Source organism: Eschrichtius robustus, chromosome 5 (assembly GCF_028021215.1).
Source record: "Eschrichtius robustus isolate mEscRob2 chromosome 5, mEscRob2.pri, whole genome shotgun sequence".
In the NCBI taxonomy this organism is placed as follows: domain Eukaryota; kingdom Metazoa; phylum Chordata; class Mammalia; order Artiodactyla; family Eschrichtiidae; genus Eschrichtius; species Eschrichtius robustus.
Window position 1 is genome coordinate 44,269,819 of NC_090828.1, and position 18,232 is coordinate 44,288,050.

General features: G+C 41.3%; 2 protein-coding genes across 6 annotated transcripts in view; one reads left to right on the top strand and one right to left on the bottom strand.

Moving 5' to 3' along the window:
- The window catches only part of NEMP2 (nuclear envelope integral membrane protein 2), a 34,753-nt gene extending 21,086 nt beyond the window's left edge, over nucleotides 1-13,667 (top strand). For 2 of the 4 annotated variants that reach the window (XM_068544776.1, XM_068544777.1), the window contains exons 8-9: nucleotides 64-240; nucleotides 1,000-2,102. In XM_068544776.1, coding sequence (XP_068400877.1) covers nucleotides 64-240; nucleotides 1,000-1,141 — 319 coding nt within the window. In that variant the 3' untranslated portion in view covers nucleotides 1,142-2,102. Of the gene's footprint in view, nucleotides 1-63; nucleotides 241-999; nucleotides 2,103-10,867; nucleotides 10,999-12,423; nucleotides 12,660-13,578 lie in introns of those variants that run through there. The other 2 variants (XR_011074135.1, XM_068544778.1) reach the window with 2 other exon arrangements.
- A 215-nt stretch (nucleotides 13,668-13,882) lies between these two features.
- MFSD6 (major facilitator superfamily domain containing 6) overlaps nucleotides 13,883-18,232 on the bottom strand; it is a 73,399-nt gene continuing 69,049 nt past the window's right edge. For both annotated transcript variants that reach the window (XM_068544773.1, XM_068544775.1), the window contains exons 5-7: nucleotides 17,596-17,694; nucleotides 16,088-16,368; nucleotides 13,883-14,089 (exon numbers count right to left, since the gene is read on the bottom strand). In XM_068544773.1, the coding sequence (XP_068400874.1) occupies nucleotides 13,886-14,089; nucleotides 16,088-16,368; nucleotides 17,596-17,694 (584 nt within the window). In that variant the 3' untranslated portion in view covers nucleotides 13,883-13,885. The remainder of the gene's footprint in view (nucleotides 14,090-16,087; nucleotides 16,369-17,595; nucleotides 17,695-18,232) is intronic.

Here is an 18,232-nt window from a genome sequence, read left to right on the forward strand (position 1 = left end):
AAGGGTTGAATTGAGCAACCAAATATGGCCAGGAATCTAGCAACCAAATGCCGCCTGTTTTAGGAAAATGAAGAAATGGTTTACATCAGAAAAGCTGGTGGTTAAGTTTCTTACTGAAGACGAGTACAGGGAACAAGCCGATGCTGCAACGACCCGCGCCCTGGAGGACCTGCGCCAGGCCTGCTGCAGCCCCGGCTTCCCGTCCTGGCTGGCCGTCTCCAGGCTCCGGGCGCCTAAAACGTAAGCCCCGCTCCACTGTCCAAAAACTAAGCCCCGCTCCACTGTCCACAACACAGCTTGGGTTGGAGTTACCGTGAAAATAACATGATGGTTTGGATCAGATACTTCAGGCTAGAAACAGACAACTTCCCTGGATAGCAAATGACATGGAAGCTGTCAGAGTCGCTTTTGCTTCAGTGCTCTGCCTCGCCCCGTGGAACTGCCAGTGTCAGAATAAATGTTGATCAGATGTGTTTCATAGGGAAGGCCATAAAGATAACTCATAGGAGAAGGGAGACGGAGTGGGATGTGTCACCTGTTTCTCTTCCTACGGGGGAGAGGAAGAGTCATTTGTAAAGATCACCAAGAAAGACATCTCTGCCCCAGCATCTTTTCCCTACTGCTTTCCCTTCTTCCTAGCTTTATCCAAACGACAGGGCCCTCAAATTAAAGATTGAAGGGGGAAAGTCTTGACACTAAAATAATGAATAAATAATACGTTTAATAAGAAAGAGAGAAAGAAGGAATTAGAAAGCAGGAATGGGTATATTTGGCAGCATTAGGTGCTCCTAAGTCTGCCTACTTCTCAATCATTTCCCTGAACGTCTAGAGAAGGATCACATAAGCCATTCCTGTTTTTACACCCACTGTGCAAATGCCATCCTCTATTGATGCAAAGTCAAATTTAATTAAAGGGGATAAGTAGCCAGGGAACATGTTATCTTCCAAATAAACCTCTCTGTGATAACATTAACTTTATTTAAAACAAATACTTACTAGGTTTGCAGACTTTGTTCTTGGAGGAAGCCACTTGTCGCCTGAAGAAATTAGGCTGCATGAAGAACAATATGGCCTTGCGGGTGCCTTCTTGGAAGAGCAGCTCTTTAACCTGAGGACTCCTGACAGTCTACCTGCACACTGACTTCATTCTGGACAAGGAAGTGGGGAAGGGCAGGGATCCTATTAAAGGTGGGCAGAACTGTGCCGGGGAACAGTGGCAAAAGCATTCACGATGGAGAAAAGTCACACTGGAAAGGAAAACTAAACTGTATTGAAGATAACTTATCCTTCTTGGACAGTTCTGTGTATTGTACTGTAGGTGGCCACCAAGATTCTGTGACAGTCATTACCACTATCCTTGAATGAAGACTTTCGTTAGGAACAAAGGGATCATGTTGATCTTCAAGGGGCCAATTAATGTGAATAGGTGCCTTGTCAACTGCAGGGCATTAAATCCTCTCTTAATCCCCAGAACCTGTGTCAAAAGACTCTGCATTGCTCTTCCTGCGTGTTATCAGTGTAAGTGCTGGAAGAGACCTGAGATACACTGGACCAGTATCTTCCAAAGTGTAGTCCACAGGATGCTAATAAGTGTTAGTAGGTAAAGGAATCCTGAGGTCAACTAAGATGGATGCATGATTAAACAAACGTACTGCAGGACTTCTCAGAGCCTTTAATAATGCTAATGCACATTGTGAACCTCCTAAAGAGGAGAAATTGTGTGCAGCATTCTCCAACTTAATTTGACAACAGAACCCTTTTTCATGAGATTAATATTCCTTGGAACACATCTTTGGAAAACGCTGATGGTGGAGGAATGGAGGTTTCAGAAGGTTAAATAACTTGTCCAAGACCACAGGGCTTTTTAGAGGCAGCCCTGGGACTAGAACTCCAGCCCTACTGTTTCCAATGACTCAGGTAGAAGAAGAGACTTTTAGAAATGAGGCGCCATCTCGCCACAGCCTTAGGTCTCACAGTATTGGTGTGAGGGGCCATTTCTCCACAGCCATCTCTCCACAGCCTTGGGTCTCACAATATTCATGACTTAGTTTTTATTTTTTAATAATAGCCAACTAACTGATAACTGTGATAAAGAGAAACATTTCCTAAGGTTATATTTTAAAGTTTTGATAAGACTTTTATAGACATATATAAAGATTAGAATTTAGAATTACTTTTTACATTTTTTTGTATGTTGAAATTGAAGGCATTTAACCTCAAGTCGACTGGTCTATTTTACTTTATTTTATTTATTTTATTGTTTTTTACTCCTTAAATTCAGGTCTCAATAGTGTTCACACCTGAATTTCTACAACAGTTCTTTTTTTTTTTTGGCTGCATTGGGTCTTTCATTGCTACACGCGGGCTTTCTCTAGTTGCGGCGAGCGGGAGCTACTCTTCGTTGCAGTGCACGGGCTTCTCATTGCAGTGGCTTCTCTTGTTGCAGAGCATGGGCTCTAGGCTCGCGGGCTTCAGTGGTTGTGGCACGCAGGCTCAGTAGTTGTGGCTCGCGGGCTCTAGAGCACAGGCTCAGTAGTTGTGGCGCACAGGCTTAGTTGCTCTGTGGCATGTGGGATCTTCCCGGATCAGGGCTCGAACTCATGTACCCTACATTGGGAGGCAGATTCTTAACCACTGCGCCACCAGGGAAGCCCCTCGACTGGCCTATTTTAAAAAATTGTTTAGTTATACGTGTTTATAATAATTTTCTACAAAACAGATTTGTGATCTTTCTTATAGAGAACAAATCATTTTTCTTCTTGTGGTTCATGATTTTAGACTCCAGAGTGAAATGAGGGACTAACCATGAGCTTTGACCCTGAGGAAAAGAGGCCAAAACATTGGTCTGAGAAAAGATCTGAACATGGCAAAACAATCCAAGGGTTAAGATGTTGCTAACTTCTCTTTAAGAATCAAACGCAGGCTCTTTTGCTGTGGTGGGGCCATAAAGAGTAGCAGCATAAAGAATGAGGAATCTCCCTTTTCTAGAAGGGTTATGGAGGAGGGACACACAGATCATTTGGGCACTGCCTTACGGAAGCAAATTTAGTATAGCGTTTTTCTAAATCGTTGAATAAGAGTGTGGCTGCCTGTTTGGAATTCTTTAGATTGATTTCCAAATGATATTTTCTCTTTGAAGCAGTGTGTCAGTGTTCTACGGGTCTCTATTTTTGCCAGACACCTTTTAATATCAGGAGCTTTGCTATTTTTGTGAAATACACTAAATTTAATCTGTGCTTTCACATAGACTTTGATATAAAAAAATCAAAGTATCTTTCATTCAGATTTATGAAGATGATGACTTTTATAAGTGTAAACAGTTGTAATAGTGTTTTTGTTACAGTTTAATCTGATTTTTTTTTGTCATTCTATTTATTGGTGCTATATTATAAATGTATCAGATGTGTTTGTGGTTGTGCTCACCAAGAGGCGGTGTGTGTACTACACAATGTGTGTGTGCATAACGTGTTCAGTCTGCTGGAGTTCCCAGGGGACATCCCAGCCAAGACAGCCACTGGGCCTCACCTGCGCCAGGGTGAACAGCTGCCGACAGTAGAAGAAAGCAGCTCCTGGTGGGCCAACAAGCTAGGTGTAGCTATTTTTATTGTGATTTTTATTGCAATAAAAATAGCTAAAGGAAGAGAAAAAGAGCAACAAGAGGCTTTGGGGATATTGTTTTTCATGTTTACTTTTAGAGGAAACCATGGATTTGTCAGTTTCTGTTATGTGAGTACTGTGAGAAGCTAAATAATTAAAAGCATTGCTTGTGATATATTGGGTGTATTTCTGTTGTGTTTATTTGAATTGGGGTTTGTTGTAGTGCTGATCATAGGTCTAGCCCCCATCAAGCAGTGTGTATGACAGCTCCTCTAAGAGATCTTTTTTCTCTCCTTCCCTTCTTCCCTTCCCCTGTCTGTCTATCCGTCTGTCTCTCTCTCCCCCCACCCCACTCCCTCTCTCCTCTTTTTCTTCATTTATTTAAAGGCCTTTAAACAATTTAAATGATCATTCAGTAAAATGGTTATACCCTTCACAGTTTGTTGACAGTTGGTTCTGTGCCTCATGCCACCCTAGGTGTGCAGTTGTGGAGCACAACAGAACCTTTGTTGTGTTAGTGCGCCCACGAGGTGCCTCACAGAAGCTCACTGTTGTTAGCAAGTTGGACTGTTTGACCCCAAAACATATTAGTGAGATGTAGTGTAGGTCGCCATGCTTAAACAGTCATATTCAATGTTTTTTTTTTTTTAAGTATTTGTTTATTTATTTATTTATTTATGGCTGTGTTGGGTCTTCGTTTCTGTGTGAGGGCTTTCTCTAGTTGTGGCAAGCGGGGGCCACTCTTCATCGTGGTGCGTGGGCCTCTCACTATCGCGGCCTCTCTTGTTGCGGAGCACAGGCTCCAGACGCGCAGGCTCAGTAATTGCGGCTCACAGGCCCAGCCGCTCCACGGCACGTGGGATCTTCCCAGACCAGGGCTCGAACCCGTGTCCCCTGCATTGGCAGGCAGATTCTCAACCACTGCGCCACCAGGGAAGCCCCAATGTTTTTTTTTTTTTTTTTTAATAAATTTATTTATTTATTTTTGGCTGCGTTGGGTCCTTGTTTCTGTGCGAGGGCTTTCTCCAGTTGCGGCAAGCGGGGGCCACTCTTCATCGCGGTGCGCAGGCCTCTCACTGTCGCGGCCTCTCTTGTTGCAGAGCGCAGGCTCCAGACGCGCAGGCTCAGTAGTTGTGGCTCACGGGCCTAGCCGTTCCACGGCATGTGGGATCTTCCCGGACCGGGGCATGAACCCGTGTCCCCTGCACTGGCAGGCAGACTCTCAACCACTGCACCACCAGGGAAGCCCCCCAATGTTATTTTTTAAAGGTTTTTTAAAAATATTATTTTTGGCCACGTCGGGTCTTAGTTGTGGCACGCGGGATCTTTCATTGCAGTGCGCCGGCTTCTCTCTAGTTGTGGTGCACATGCTCAGTAGTTGTGGCGCACAGGCTTAGTTGCCCCGCATCATGTGGGATCTTAGTTCCACGACCAGGGATCAAACCCACGTCCCCTGCTTTGGAAGGCAGATTCTTAACCAGTGGACCACCAGGGAAGTCCCTATTTTTTAAAGGTTTTAAAACACATTTTACATATCACAAAAAATGCTTTGTCAATTAGTTGTATAGTTTGCCAATAATACTTAGAGCTGAATTACAGGGGAGTGTCCATCTGACATTTAGGACAATACTTGAATTTATGACTTTTTAAATCTAGAAATTTATGAGATTTTAGATATTAAGAGGTTTGGAATAGCTGACATCGAGACATGTGGAAGAATTAAGACCTCCAGAATGATGTCAAGAAAAGAAAAAGGATCTTATATTATTCTGTATGTGATTATTACCGAGTTAGAGAAGTACAGTATTTAAATCACCTTTTTCTTTTGTCCAACTGAAAGAAGGATCCTATGCATAGATAACATAATAGATGTGGAATTTTGAAGATCCCCCACAGTGAGACAGGTATTTTTATCTGACCCGGGAGCCAGCTCTTTTCTGTATATTTTGGATATTAACCCCTTGTTGGTCGCATCATTTGCAAATATTTTCTCCCATTCCATTTTTTTTTTCCCCATAGGTTGTCTTTTCATTTTGTTGATGGTTTCTTTGCTGTGCAAAAACTTCTAAGTTTGATCAGGTCCCGTTAGTTTACTTTTGCTTTTATTTTTTTTGCCTTGGGAGACTGATCCAAGAAAATATTACTATGATTTATGACAAAGAGTGTTTCACCTGTGTTCTTTTCTAGGAGTTTTATGGTTTCATGTCTTACATTTAGGTCTTTTAACCATTTTGAGTTTATTTTTGTATATGGCGTGAGGCAATGTTCTAATCTCATTGTTTTACATGTGGCTGTCCAGCTTTCCCAGCACTATTTGTTGGAGAGACTGTCTTTTCTCCACTGAATATTCTTGCCTCCTTTGTCACAGATTAATTGACCATAGGTGTGTGGGTTTATTTGTGGGGTCTCTACTCTGTTCTGTTGATCTATGTGTTTGTTTTTGTGCCAATACCATGCTGTTTTGATTACTGTAGCTTTGTAGTGTAGTCTGAAGTCTGGGAGGGTTACACCTCCAGCATTGTTCTTTGTTCTCAGGATTGCTTTGGCAATTTGGGGTCTTTTGTGGTTCCACATAAATTTTTGGATTATTTGTTCTAGTTCTGTGGAAAATGTCCTGGTGTTCTGATAGGGATTGCATTAAGTCGGTAGATTGCTTTGGGTAGTACGGCCATTTTAATAATAATGATTCTTCCAATCTAAAAGCATGGGATATCTTTCCATTTCTTTGAATCTTCATTTTCCTTCATCAGTATTTTATAGTTTTCAGCATATAGGTCTTTCACCTTGGTTAAGTTTATTCCTAGATATTTTATTCTTTTTGATGTGATTTTAAATGGGATTGTTTTTTCACTTTCTTTTTCTGATATTTCATTATTAGTGTATAGAAATATTTTGTATTTTGTGTATATTAATCTTGTATCCTGCAACCTTGCTGAATTCATTTATTAGTTTTAATAGTTTTGGGGTGGAGACTCTAGGGTTCCCTGTATAGAATATCATGTCATGGGCAAATATTACAGTTTCACCTCTTCTCTTCTAATTTGGATACCTTTTATTTTTCTTGTCTGATTGCTGTGTCTGGGACTTCCAAAACTATGAGAGTAGACATCCTTGTCTTGTTCCTGAATTTAGTAGGAAGCTTTCAGCTTTCCACCATTGGGTATTGTGTTGGCTGTGGGTTTGTAGTAAATGGCCTTTATTATGTTGAGATATGTTCCCTTCTCTATCCACTTTGGTGAGAGTTTTGGTTTTTTGTGGGTTTTTTTCCCCTCAGCAAACAAAAGATCCTTTACTGAATCCTGAGTGTGAAAATCTACCATTTAGTTCATTCTTCCTTCTCCCTGTGAGATTCAATAATCCCTTGATTTGCATGGAACATTGGTGTGTCTGCTTGTTCTTGCTGTTGTGTCCATTTTGTTGTTCTGATGAGAGTTTTATCATGAATGGATGTTGAATTTTGTCAGATGCTTTTTGTGCATCTATTGAGATGATCACGTGGTTTTTGTCTTTCCTTTTGTTAATGTGGTGTATCACGTTGATTGATTTGTGTGTGTTGAACCATCCTTGTGACCCCGGAATAAATTCAACTTGATCATGCTATATGATCCTTTTAATGCATTGTTGGATTCAGTTTGCTAATATTCTTTTTTTTTTTTTAACATCTTTATTGGAGTATAATTGCTTTACAATGGTGTGTTAGTTTCTGCTTTATAACAAAGTGAATCAGTTATACATATACATATTTCCCTATATCTCTTCCCTCTTCATCTCCCTCCCTCCCACCCTCCCTATCCCACCCCTCTACGTGGTCACAAAGCACTGAGCTGATCTCCCTGTGCTATGCGGCTGCTTCCCACTAGCTATCTACTTTACGTTTGGTAGTGTATATATGTCCATGCCACTCTCTCACTTTGTCCCAGCTTACCCTTCCCCCTCCCCGTATCCTCAGGCCCATTCTCTAGTAGGTCTGCATCTTTATTCCCGTGTTGCCCCTAGGTTCTTCATGACCAATTTTTTTTTTTTTTTTTTTTAGATTCCATATATATGTGTTAGCATACGGTATTTGTTTTTCTCTTTCTGACTTACTTCACTCTGTATGACAGTCTCTAGGTCCATCCACTTCACTACAAATAACTCAGTTTCGTTCCTTTTTATGGCTGAGTAATATTCCACTGTATATATGTGCCACATCTTCTTTATTCATTCATCTGTTGATGGACACTTAGGTTGCTTCCATGTCCTGGCTATTGTAAAGAGAGCTGCAGTGAACATTTTGGTACATGACTCTTTTTGAATTATGGTTTTCTCAGGATATATGCCCAGTAGTGGGATTGCTGGGTCGTATGATAGTTCTATTTTTAGTTTTTTAAGGAACCTCCATACTCTTCTCCATAGTGGCTGTATCAATTTACATTCCCACCAACAGTGCAAGAGGGTTCCCTTTTCTCCACACCCTCTCCAGCATTTGTTGTTTGTAGATTTTTTGATGATGGCCATTCTGACTGGTGTGAGATGATACCTCATTGTAGTTTTGAGTTGCATTTCTCTAATGATTAATGATGTTGAGCATTCTTTCATGTGTTTGTTGGCAATCTGTGTATCTTCTTTGGAGAAATGTCTATTTAGGTCTTCTGCCCATTTTTGGACTGGGTTGTTTGTTTTTTTGATATTGAGCTGCATGAGCTGCTTGTAAATTTTGGAGATTAATCCTTTGTCAGTTGCTTCATTTGCAAATATTTTCTCCCATTCTGAGGGTTGTCTTTTCGTCTTGTTTATGGTTTCCTTTGCTGTGCAAAAGCGTTGAAGTTTCATTAGGTCCCATTTGTTTGTGTTTTTATTTCCATTTCTCTAGGAGGTGGGTCAAAAAGGATCTTGCTGTGATTTATGTCATAGAGTGTTCTTCCTATGTTTTCCTCTAAGAGTTTTATAGTGTCTGGCCTTACATTTAGGTCTTTAATCCATTTTGAGTTTATTTTGGTGTATGGTGTTAGGGAGTGTTCTAATTTCATTCTTTTACATGTAGCTGTCCAGTTTTCCCAGCATAAGTTATTGAAGAGGCTGTCTTTTCTCCACTGTATATTCTTGCCTCCTTTATCAAAGATAAGGTGACCATATGTGCATGGGTTTATCTCTGGGCTTTCTATCCTGTTCCACTGAAGTTTGCTAATATTCTGCTGAGAATTTTTGCATCTGTATTCATCAAAGATACTGGCTTCTGATTTTCTTTTTTTGTAGTGTCTTTGTCTGGTTTTGGTGTCAGGGTAATGGTGGCCTCATAGAATGAATTTGGGAGTGTTCCTTTCTCTTCAATTTTTTGGAATAGTTTGAGAAGGATAGGTATAATTTCTTCTTTATATGCTTGGTAGAATTCCCCAGTGAAGCCGTCTGGTCCTGGACTTTTATTTGCAGGGAGTTTTTATCATTACAGATTCTATTTCACTTCTAGTGATTGGTCTGTTCAAATTGTTTGTTTCTTCTTGACTCAGTCTTGGCAGGCTGAATATTTCTAGAAATTTGTCCATTTCTTCTGGGCTGTCCAATTTGTTGCCATATAACATTACTTGTCATTTTTCCCCATTCTCTTCAGCTTATGTTTTGATTAATTTTGTCCCTTAACTAATTCATATCTCCAACCACTTAATGTTTACAATGCATGTTGGAACTGAATGTCTTACTAGACAGCTTATTAGGTATAGGTAAACGTTTAACATAGCACTGTAGTTTGGGAGCATGCAATATGGTTATAGATTAATGTTAACAAAGCACTAAGAGTTAGGGCCAGGATGGGGAAATAAGACAGCACTCCCCTTGCCATGGGCTATTTGTCACACAAAAATAGTGGCAACATTTATGGAGTGTTTACTGTGTGTCGGGTATGTCATTTAACCATCAAAAGAACCTGTAAGGCAGATACTGTAATCATCTTAATTTTACAGAGGAGGGCCGTGAGACCCAGAGAGGTTACTTAATGTGAGTTCTCACTGGCAGAACTAAGACTCAAATCCAGACAGTGGGGCTCCAGAGTCGGCAATCCTAACCCCAGCACTATAAGGTCCTTGGGTTGCCATCTAAAAACTGGGACCTCCCTGGAGCCACAGTGGGGCAAGTGGTCCTGTATTAGCCGCCCGAAGCAGATGGGAGTTGAGTGAGAGTAAGGTGCCCGCCTGGACTGGCTCATTTCTTCCCCATTCTAGACATCACCAAGTTTCCAGTTACTCTCTTATCTTAAACCGCAGTTTGTCCTCTCATAAGGTAAATTACTTAGTGATTTGAGAACCCACTCCCCCTTTCTGTCACCCCTTTCTTCTGTTCCCATCCAGGCACTGACCTCTCTCCTATCTGCCTGATGGTTTGGAATTTTTGAGCCAGGTATTCTTAGAACTTTGCTGAAATGACACAGGAGTGGTTTGGGGCTTCAGAAGTAGCTTTGTCTTGTCCCACTGCACCCAAGGAGAGAAAAATTTCTGAAGGGAAAATCATCTTTTATTTGCCTGCAGTCAGCTCTGTCACAGCATGCCCCCATCTTCACAGAATAACGTTAATTTTAGGGTCCAGCCTTTCACAATGAAGATGAGAAAACTAAGACCCAGAGATCTCCCAAAGGTAATTTCTTCCTCTGTTCCTGCACTGTCTAGTATGGTAGCCACAAGCCACAGATGGCTGTTTAAATTTAAATAACATGAGAGGGACTTCCCTGTTGGTGCAGTGGTTAAGAATCCACCTGCCAATGCAGGGGACAGGGGTTCAAGCCCTTGTCCAGGAAGATCCCACATGCCGCAAAGCAACTAACCCCGTGCACCAGGACTACTGAGCCTGTGCTCTAGAGCCCGTGAGCCACAACTACTGAGCCCGCATGCCACAACTACTGAGCCCACAAGCCACAACTACTGAGCCCGCATGCCTAGAGCCCGTGCTCTGCAACAAGAGAAGCCACCGCAACCAGAAGCCCGCGCACTGCAACGAAAAGTAGTCCCCACTTGCCACAACTAGAGAAAGCCGGCGCACAGCAACGAAGACCCAACGCAGCCAAAAATTAATTAATTAGTTAAAAAAATAAAATAAATAACATGAGAAATCTAATTCCTCAGATGCACTAGCCACCTTGTAAGCACTTAACAGCCACCTGTGGCTAATGGCCACCACACCTGACGGTGCTGCTCTACGAAGCTGTTGCCTCAGGATACTGAGCTGTGGGTGTGTCTGCTGGCCCTTCCCAGCTCCCGTGGCACTGGTCTTCAGAGTCCCTGCAACCTCCAAGTTTTCTCTGCAGGGTTGCCAGACCTTCCGAGTTATCTCCAGAGTGGCACTCACGACTAACAGAGCAGCAGGAGTTTGAAGGCACTGGATTTCTGTGTATCTGGGAATAGCTAGCGATCCTAAATGGAACTGCAGCCACACAGGGTGAGTATCAGACACACAAGGTAAGGGTCAGAATGGCCGGGGCTGCTTTTAGCCTTGCTCTACCACAACAGAAGCAGAGAGTGGCCTCCCCGCCTCCTGGGGTTGGAGAAGGTCCTGGGTGGACCTGCACTTGGGCATCAGGTGGGTCTGAGTTTGAATCCTGGCACTGTGACCTTGTTCCCATAACGTAAGCCGAGTTCAGCTCCAAAATCCTCATATTTAAAGAGGGGATAGTGATATGTATTACAGTGCGTTGTTGTTAGGACAAAACAATGTCATCAGCACACACCAAGCACCCAGTAACAGTGGGTGTGGCTCCCTGTTTCCTGGAATCATTGCTTAACTCCAGATTGGCTGCAAGGAATACCACTTAAATAATGGTCTCAGCACCAGCAGTAGCCTCCACGCCCAGCAGTCTTGGAGGAACGGCAAATCAGAGGGGAGCACTTAGCCAACTGTCTGCTTCGTGTGGCCCGTGACAAGATTAATAAGCCAGTAAGGCAGCGATATTCTTTCTATGAATTCCTTAGGTTTTTCACGAGGTTTACTGGCTGGTGGAGGTATATGTGTCATTGTCATCTATTATTCTACTTAAGGCCTTGAGTAATAGTTTAATAAATAGTAACTAACCTCTTTGGATCCACATGAGCTCAGCGCTTTGCGTAATTCACTTTTTCTACAATTATGGGGAAAAGCATATGAAACAAGTCATTAAGGTTGTGATTACCGACCTGGGCTTTGTGACCTCCCTGGGTATTTCCAGGGGATCTCAAAAGGGATTAGAAAATTCTCAAATCAAAATTTAATTTGAATTCACTTTTTTTTTTTAAATGGCACTTTGAGGACAGGAGGAAGTCACAAAGTCCACAAACCCATGAAGGTGTCTGCTCTAAAAGGCTGGAAATTACTGCACTGTTTAATCACCTCTCACAGTAAATGTCTCATAACAAAAGGCCTGTAGAGTTTGATCTCATTCATTACAGAGTGAAGGACTTTTATTTGTTTGGTCACATCATTATCATTTAAGAAATACTTAAAAATGGTATTTATTTTTATTTCAACATGTCAACTGTGCATTTCCAAAACAGCAGGCTCTTCAGAGGAATAAATCAGAACTGTAAACACAAGACACAGTAGAAGTTTTTTGACTTCCTACAGTCAGTTTCACAAATCCACATACTGTACATTCATAGGTGAGGTTCAGCCTGTCACCCATTTCTTTATTTCTATAATTACATAAGCATAATAAATACATCTGATTTTTAAAGGTCACTTAAAATGAGTCATGATAATTTACAGTACAGTACATTTCAGTTCAAGTGCAAAAATAACTATTTGCTTAATTCTATTTCTTCCCGTTATTTTGTTTTTAAGCTGTGTTCTGTGGTGAAGCTAGATATCCAAGTGTAGACTTTCTTCTTCCAGATGCAGTTGTGGGCAGAAGTATGGTATCGTGGAGAAGCCCTCACTTTATAATTGGTCCTGCCTAATCAGAGTCAGAGAGTAAGGTGAGTTGCTCATTTTTTAACTCTGTTCTTTTCTTTCCTCTCTCCTGTGCTCATCCACAGTATTGTACACACTATATAATTGACCTTCCTTCAGCTAAAGCAATGTTCCCTTGTCCACAGCCCTCCCCCAAGGCTTCCTATAACCTCAGCTTTCATTTTTAGCAGCAAGCCTTATGCATGAGTCACCCGGCCATTGTCCTGACTGTAGCTGTAATATTTACAGTAGCATGCCCGTATCTGAACTGTCCAGTGTCTGACTATGTCTTCATGGGAAAGAATATACTGAGATTTGTTTCTTTAGTCATTTGGAAAGTGTGCTTACTTCTTATTTCTGTCTTTTCTATTCCTGGTTTCCTATTCACCACCTTTTCCCCTCACCAAAAACAAAAAAACTGAACCAGTATGTAATTTTTAAAAATTGTATCCCTTCCCCAGGCACTTAAATCTTATACTGTTATTTGTAAGTAGTACTGCTTAATTAAAGAGACGCTTAGGAATTCAGTGATTTTGTGTGTTTGTTTTAGTCCATCAGCTAATTAGAGCCCAAATCACTATAAAGTTGTAAATAGTGATAGAGGCTATTTACAGTATCAATATATTTAGTAAACCCTTGTCTATCAAGCCACAGGATACTAAGTTGGTTGGTTTATTTCAAATATTCCCTCCTCTGGTCTTAAAGCCCATTTAAAACAAAAGGCATTTTAAAGCTCAGCTTAGCTTGCAATAGTCAGTAACCAGCTTTTGCCACTCAAAGAACTGACTATTTTCATTATACACCATACCCATATAAAAATATATTTGCTAGAGATATGCCAAGTTTCTGATGAAACTTTTTCCTTTTTTTTTTTTTTTTTTAAACAAAAGCATAGATGCCACTTTTATCTGGTTACTTTTAAAATACGTCTTAAATTTTTTTTTAATTGTTCTCTTTAAGAGAAACAAAATTATAGATGATGTATTCTGTTTCTTCCCAGTTTGCATTAAGAACCAAATAATTAGGATAAATAATCAGAAGAGGGAAATTATATCAGCATTCACCTTGAAACACTTTTCTTTCCCTCCACGCATTTAGTGTAACTGCTGGTTTCGACGCTTACTGCCCTGGCAGAGAAGGCCTGTAGTCCTTAACCTACCAATCCAAGAACTGAACGTCCTCACTGAGATCCATTTTCCTTCTGCGACTCCAGTGGGACTACGGAAGTTGACCTATTTCTGCCAATATGTACTGTAGCTTCTACATGTGTGAGTGTGTGTGTGTATTTCTGCGTTGATGAGTTCAGGTGTTCAGCAGCGTATGTGGTGCTATGCTCCTCGAGGTGCGCCCTCTGTGCTGGCAGAGGAGCCCAGTTCCATGCAGGGTGTGAGACGAGCAGGAGCCCTCAGTGTCCCCCAGAGGCAGGCCGAGCCTGCTGGTCCTCAGCCTCCTCCCTGCGCGGGTCTCCACCGGGGTGAGCGGGGCTGCTCTGCGTCTGAGATGCTGCTGCTTGAGGGGACGGCTGGTTTCTCGATGGGTCAGAGGGAGCCTCACACGGTCCAGGCCGGGCTCCACCAGTTGGAGAAGTTTCCCGATCCTCACTGGTCCCCTGGAAGGAAAAAATAGGAGGTGCCCCATGGTCAATGCTAGCAAACTTTTTATATGCTTTCAAGTAAGATATAGGAAACATGAGGAGATCATCCTGAAGTAACCACTTCAGGAAACAAGTAACAGAGGAATAAGGATAGAATGTCTTACCTTTCATCTCCTTTCCTACGTGCAACTGTCCAAGCCGCATGAAAAACACAGACACTATAAGCAGACGTATCTTGTGGATAAAGGAACGTTACTACCAACATGCCTGTTACTCCTAGGAAAACAATTTATATCAGCACATATCTACTGGGCTCCCACCAGCCATTGTGGCAAGTCACTGTGCAAGCGGCACGGAACGGGAACTCAGGCCACTTGCTAAGACCAGAGAATTCAAGGCTGGAAAGCACCTTGTCCAACAGGAAGTGAGGAAGGCATCCTCAGCCTCGGAGACAGGGCCAGGAAAAGAAGGTCCTGAAATTGAGTCCTGATGTATAGTTGGGATTTTAAAGTACACACTAAAAGTTAAATAAGAGAGAACATCCACGTAAAAAAAGTAATGTAAACAAGTACGTATGTAACCCACTGACTTGAGTAACTGAGTACCTATCACTCCAGCACATCACCTGCAGCATGTCTGTAAAATGCCACACTCCTGATTTGTAAAAATCAGGAAACATTTCTTTTTTAATGGATTTTCCTCTGAATTAGTACCCATCACTTCAAAGAGCTGAGCACCAAAAAAGGAAAAAAAAAAAAAAAAAAAGTTTTATTTCTGTAATTAATTCTAAACTGTGAAAGAAAAAATATTAGTATAATGACTTCTTCATAAGAGTAGCTAAGCCATACCAGCCAGGTTTTATTAATCTTAATGTATCAGAAAAAATTTTAATGATACTTAAGCCTAATAGGCTTCTGTGAAAACAAGGGTGAGTATCCAAAGTAATGAAAACACTGCCATTCAGGCAGAACTCATCTTTCCTCCTGCATCACCTCCTTGCTTCACATCCTTTATATGCTCCTCCCACCCTGATATCTTCCTTGACTTGTGAGCAGAGGATTTGTGAGTTTATTATCTTGATAAACCAGTAGGATCATACATGGACTAGAATGCATTCTGGTTATCAGCGAAGGATCAGATTTGGTTTAAATTAGAGAAATATTACATGTCAGTTTACAAAATTATGATAAATTTAATTAAGGTAGTTCAAATTAAGGAAATTACTCAAACTACTCAAAGTCTTTCCCCTTTATTGTTTTCCTCCTGTGTCCTCTGCAGCTACTCTAGATATAGAGCTGACATGATTCATCAAGTGAAAGGGAGTGATTAATAAAAACAAAGGGAAGTAGACTCATTACTTTGGCCAAACTGTTCATAGAAGTCACGCTTAAACATTTTCCAAATGTATTATATAGCTTCAGTTACAATTACCTACAGTGTTTTTATCCATGCGATTCGACGCTACTCAGGAGAGACCACACCTCTAGGGACAAGAAAAACCACACTTTTTATCTTTCAGGTGAGCCCGCTAGCAAAACCACATTTCCACTGAGTTAGGTGTCCTGTCAGACCCATTTAGTGGCCTCAGAGTATTACTTAATTGATCAGATATTTATTGAGGTCCTATTATATAGAATGTCCCCATTAGAATTTTTAAATTACAGAGATTAATATATATAATTCACCAAGGCAAGAACCATATATCCACACTGTTAACTCATGTCCACCAAAACAGACATTTCAAAGAAATATATAAAATCAGAATGGATTTATTTTCTTCCTTTCAAGAGGTACTGTCTTCTCTGTGAGGCCTTCCTGAACCCCATAAGGCAGAATTTTCCCTCTATGGAACCCTGTATACACCTCTATAATACACTTGTCACAAAGCACTGAAATTATTTGTCTGCATGTCTATTTCCCCCACCAGACCTCCCACAAATCTTGTTGAATGAATAACTGAATAACTGAAACAACCGAGCCTGCTTAAGGCAGGGCAGCAGAGGAACTTTTTACCTGTAAAGGCTGTATCTCAGAAGCACGGTTGTCTCTTGTTAGCTGCATCATCTCTTTAATTTGGTAGAGCGCGTAAACAAAGGTCACCCAGGGAGAGGAGCTGACCCCCCAGGCTGGCTTGTTCACATCCTCCTGTTCTTCCTGGTGCTTGGTTTTCTTGGGTGGAAGTCTGGGCTCAACGCGTGGCAGAACATCTTCTGTCTGTTGCTGGACCAAGTCGATGGTTGCTATGGGAACGGGACTAGAAGGAACAGGGATCCTTTCTGCCAGCATTGTCTTGTCTGGAGAGAAAGCCATGTTTAAATCATTTCTCAGAGTTTTTACATATTTAAACAGATGTATGTATGTATGTATAAATAAATAATAAAAACTGAACAAATGGACAACCTCGGTAAGCCCATTCTAGTATGCTTGGGAATGTTGATAAGTTGCTGTGTACCAAGGGCGGCTTCTCTACTTGGCGCAAGTACTGAGCAAATGAATGTGATGTTTACCTTCCAGGGTCTCCTTACAGGGCTTAATAGACATTAACTTATATTTATTTATGAAATGTATTGGTTCAGTTAACGTATGTAACATCTGTGGGGCATAGGTTATAGTGAATGTTGCCTTTAGGCCCACTTATGGGATTGAGATTTTAAAGATAAGCATCAAAATAGGAAAAATCACACAGTAGCTGCTTTTATTGGCCTTTTACTGAAGGCATGGACTAAGCTGCATAAGAGATATATCTAGTCAGGATTATAAAAGAACAAGAATAAGAAAAGTCAGTACTGGTCTTTCTTTCTGAGTAACTTGTTGGAATTAAAATCTGTCTCTGGGGTTTCTGTAACTAGTTAGTTTTTCTCTTAACAGAAGCACTTTGGGTACTTGAGGCAAATGCTCCTCAAAGGACAGGACACCATAGAAGATGAGCCCTGTTCCAGGACCCAAGAGCTGAGAAAGGATATTTGTTTTAATGGTTGGCCTTCTTCATTGAAAAAAAAAGTTGATTCCCCCAAAAAGTTGAAAGCTTGTTCTCATCAACACATTATATTGGATATAACCTTCTTTGTGTATAATACTTTTAAGAAGGCCATGCCTAATTAAGGGACAACTTCACATTTAAGGTTTAGACATTTTTATCAAATGAAGGTTAAAAGCATAGAGATTAATACCACTTCCTATCCCTAATAGTAAAATTACTGTATAATCCTATATGTATTTGATTTAAATTTTAAATCTCTTTAGAATACCAGAGAAATTTAAAACCAGTACTTTCCCCAGTACCTTGTACCATAAAGCAAAACAAAAGCAAGCTGCTTAAAACAACCAGTATTCTTTTCAACATAGCAAGTGGCTTCTCTCCAGCAATGGTACACATGAGTTCACTGATACACCACTGAGAAAATCTAGCCATGCAGGTCTGTGGTACACTCTGTTTCCACCTCTGGGTTTCTGAGGGGTGTGTGTAGAATCCCCCATGGCTTCAACCTTTAGAACCATGAGGGAGCAGTGCACGTGTTTACCTTCTTCCTCATCTGGCACTGCCAGCCACTGGATCAGGGAAAAGAGCAGGAGGATCACCAGGCAGGCCATGCCGATTCCTCGGAAGGTTGCAGCAGCCCCTGTGGAAACAAGCAGCACTCCGTAGAGTGATTCCCGGAAAGACAGGCAGCCCTCATCCAAAACTGTCAATGTTCTAAAGTTCAGGGCAAAGGCAGCAGAGCAAAGAATGGCAAATGGCCATTAGCTTCCTATAGTAGGAAAAGCACAGGTCTGGGTAGGTGTCAAGAGACCCAAGTGCTGGTACTGGATATCTGTCATTGATCAAATTTTAAAACTGCATTTATAAAATAAAGGACTGTCTCCGAGTGCCTTTTTAAAATTCATTGGTGCTCTCTTCATAAAGACCATTTACCTAACTATATAGTAAACAACCTTATTAATCTGTGATTAGAACAGCCGAGCTCAGGTAGTGCTATAAATTCAGACATCTCTGAGCCCACCTTCTAGGGACCTGAATAGTCAAGATTCCTGGAGCAGAATAATGCCATCTCCACCTCAGCCCCACCCTTGTATTTCCAATAAGGGAGATCTGACAGGGCAGACAGACTGTGTTATCACAGATGCAGTGACATTACCAAAGCCAGCATATAGTTAGAT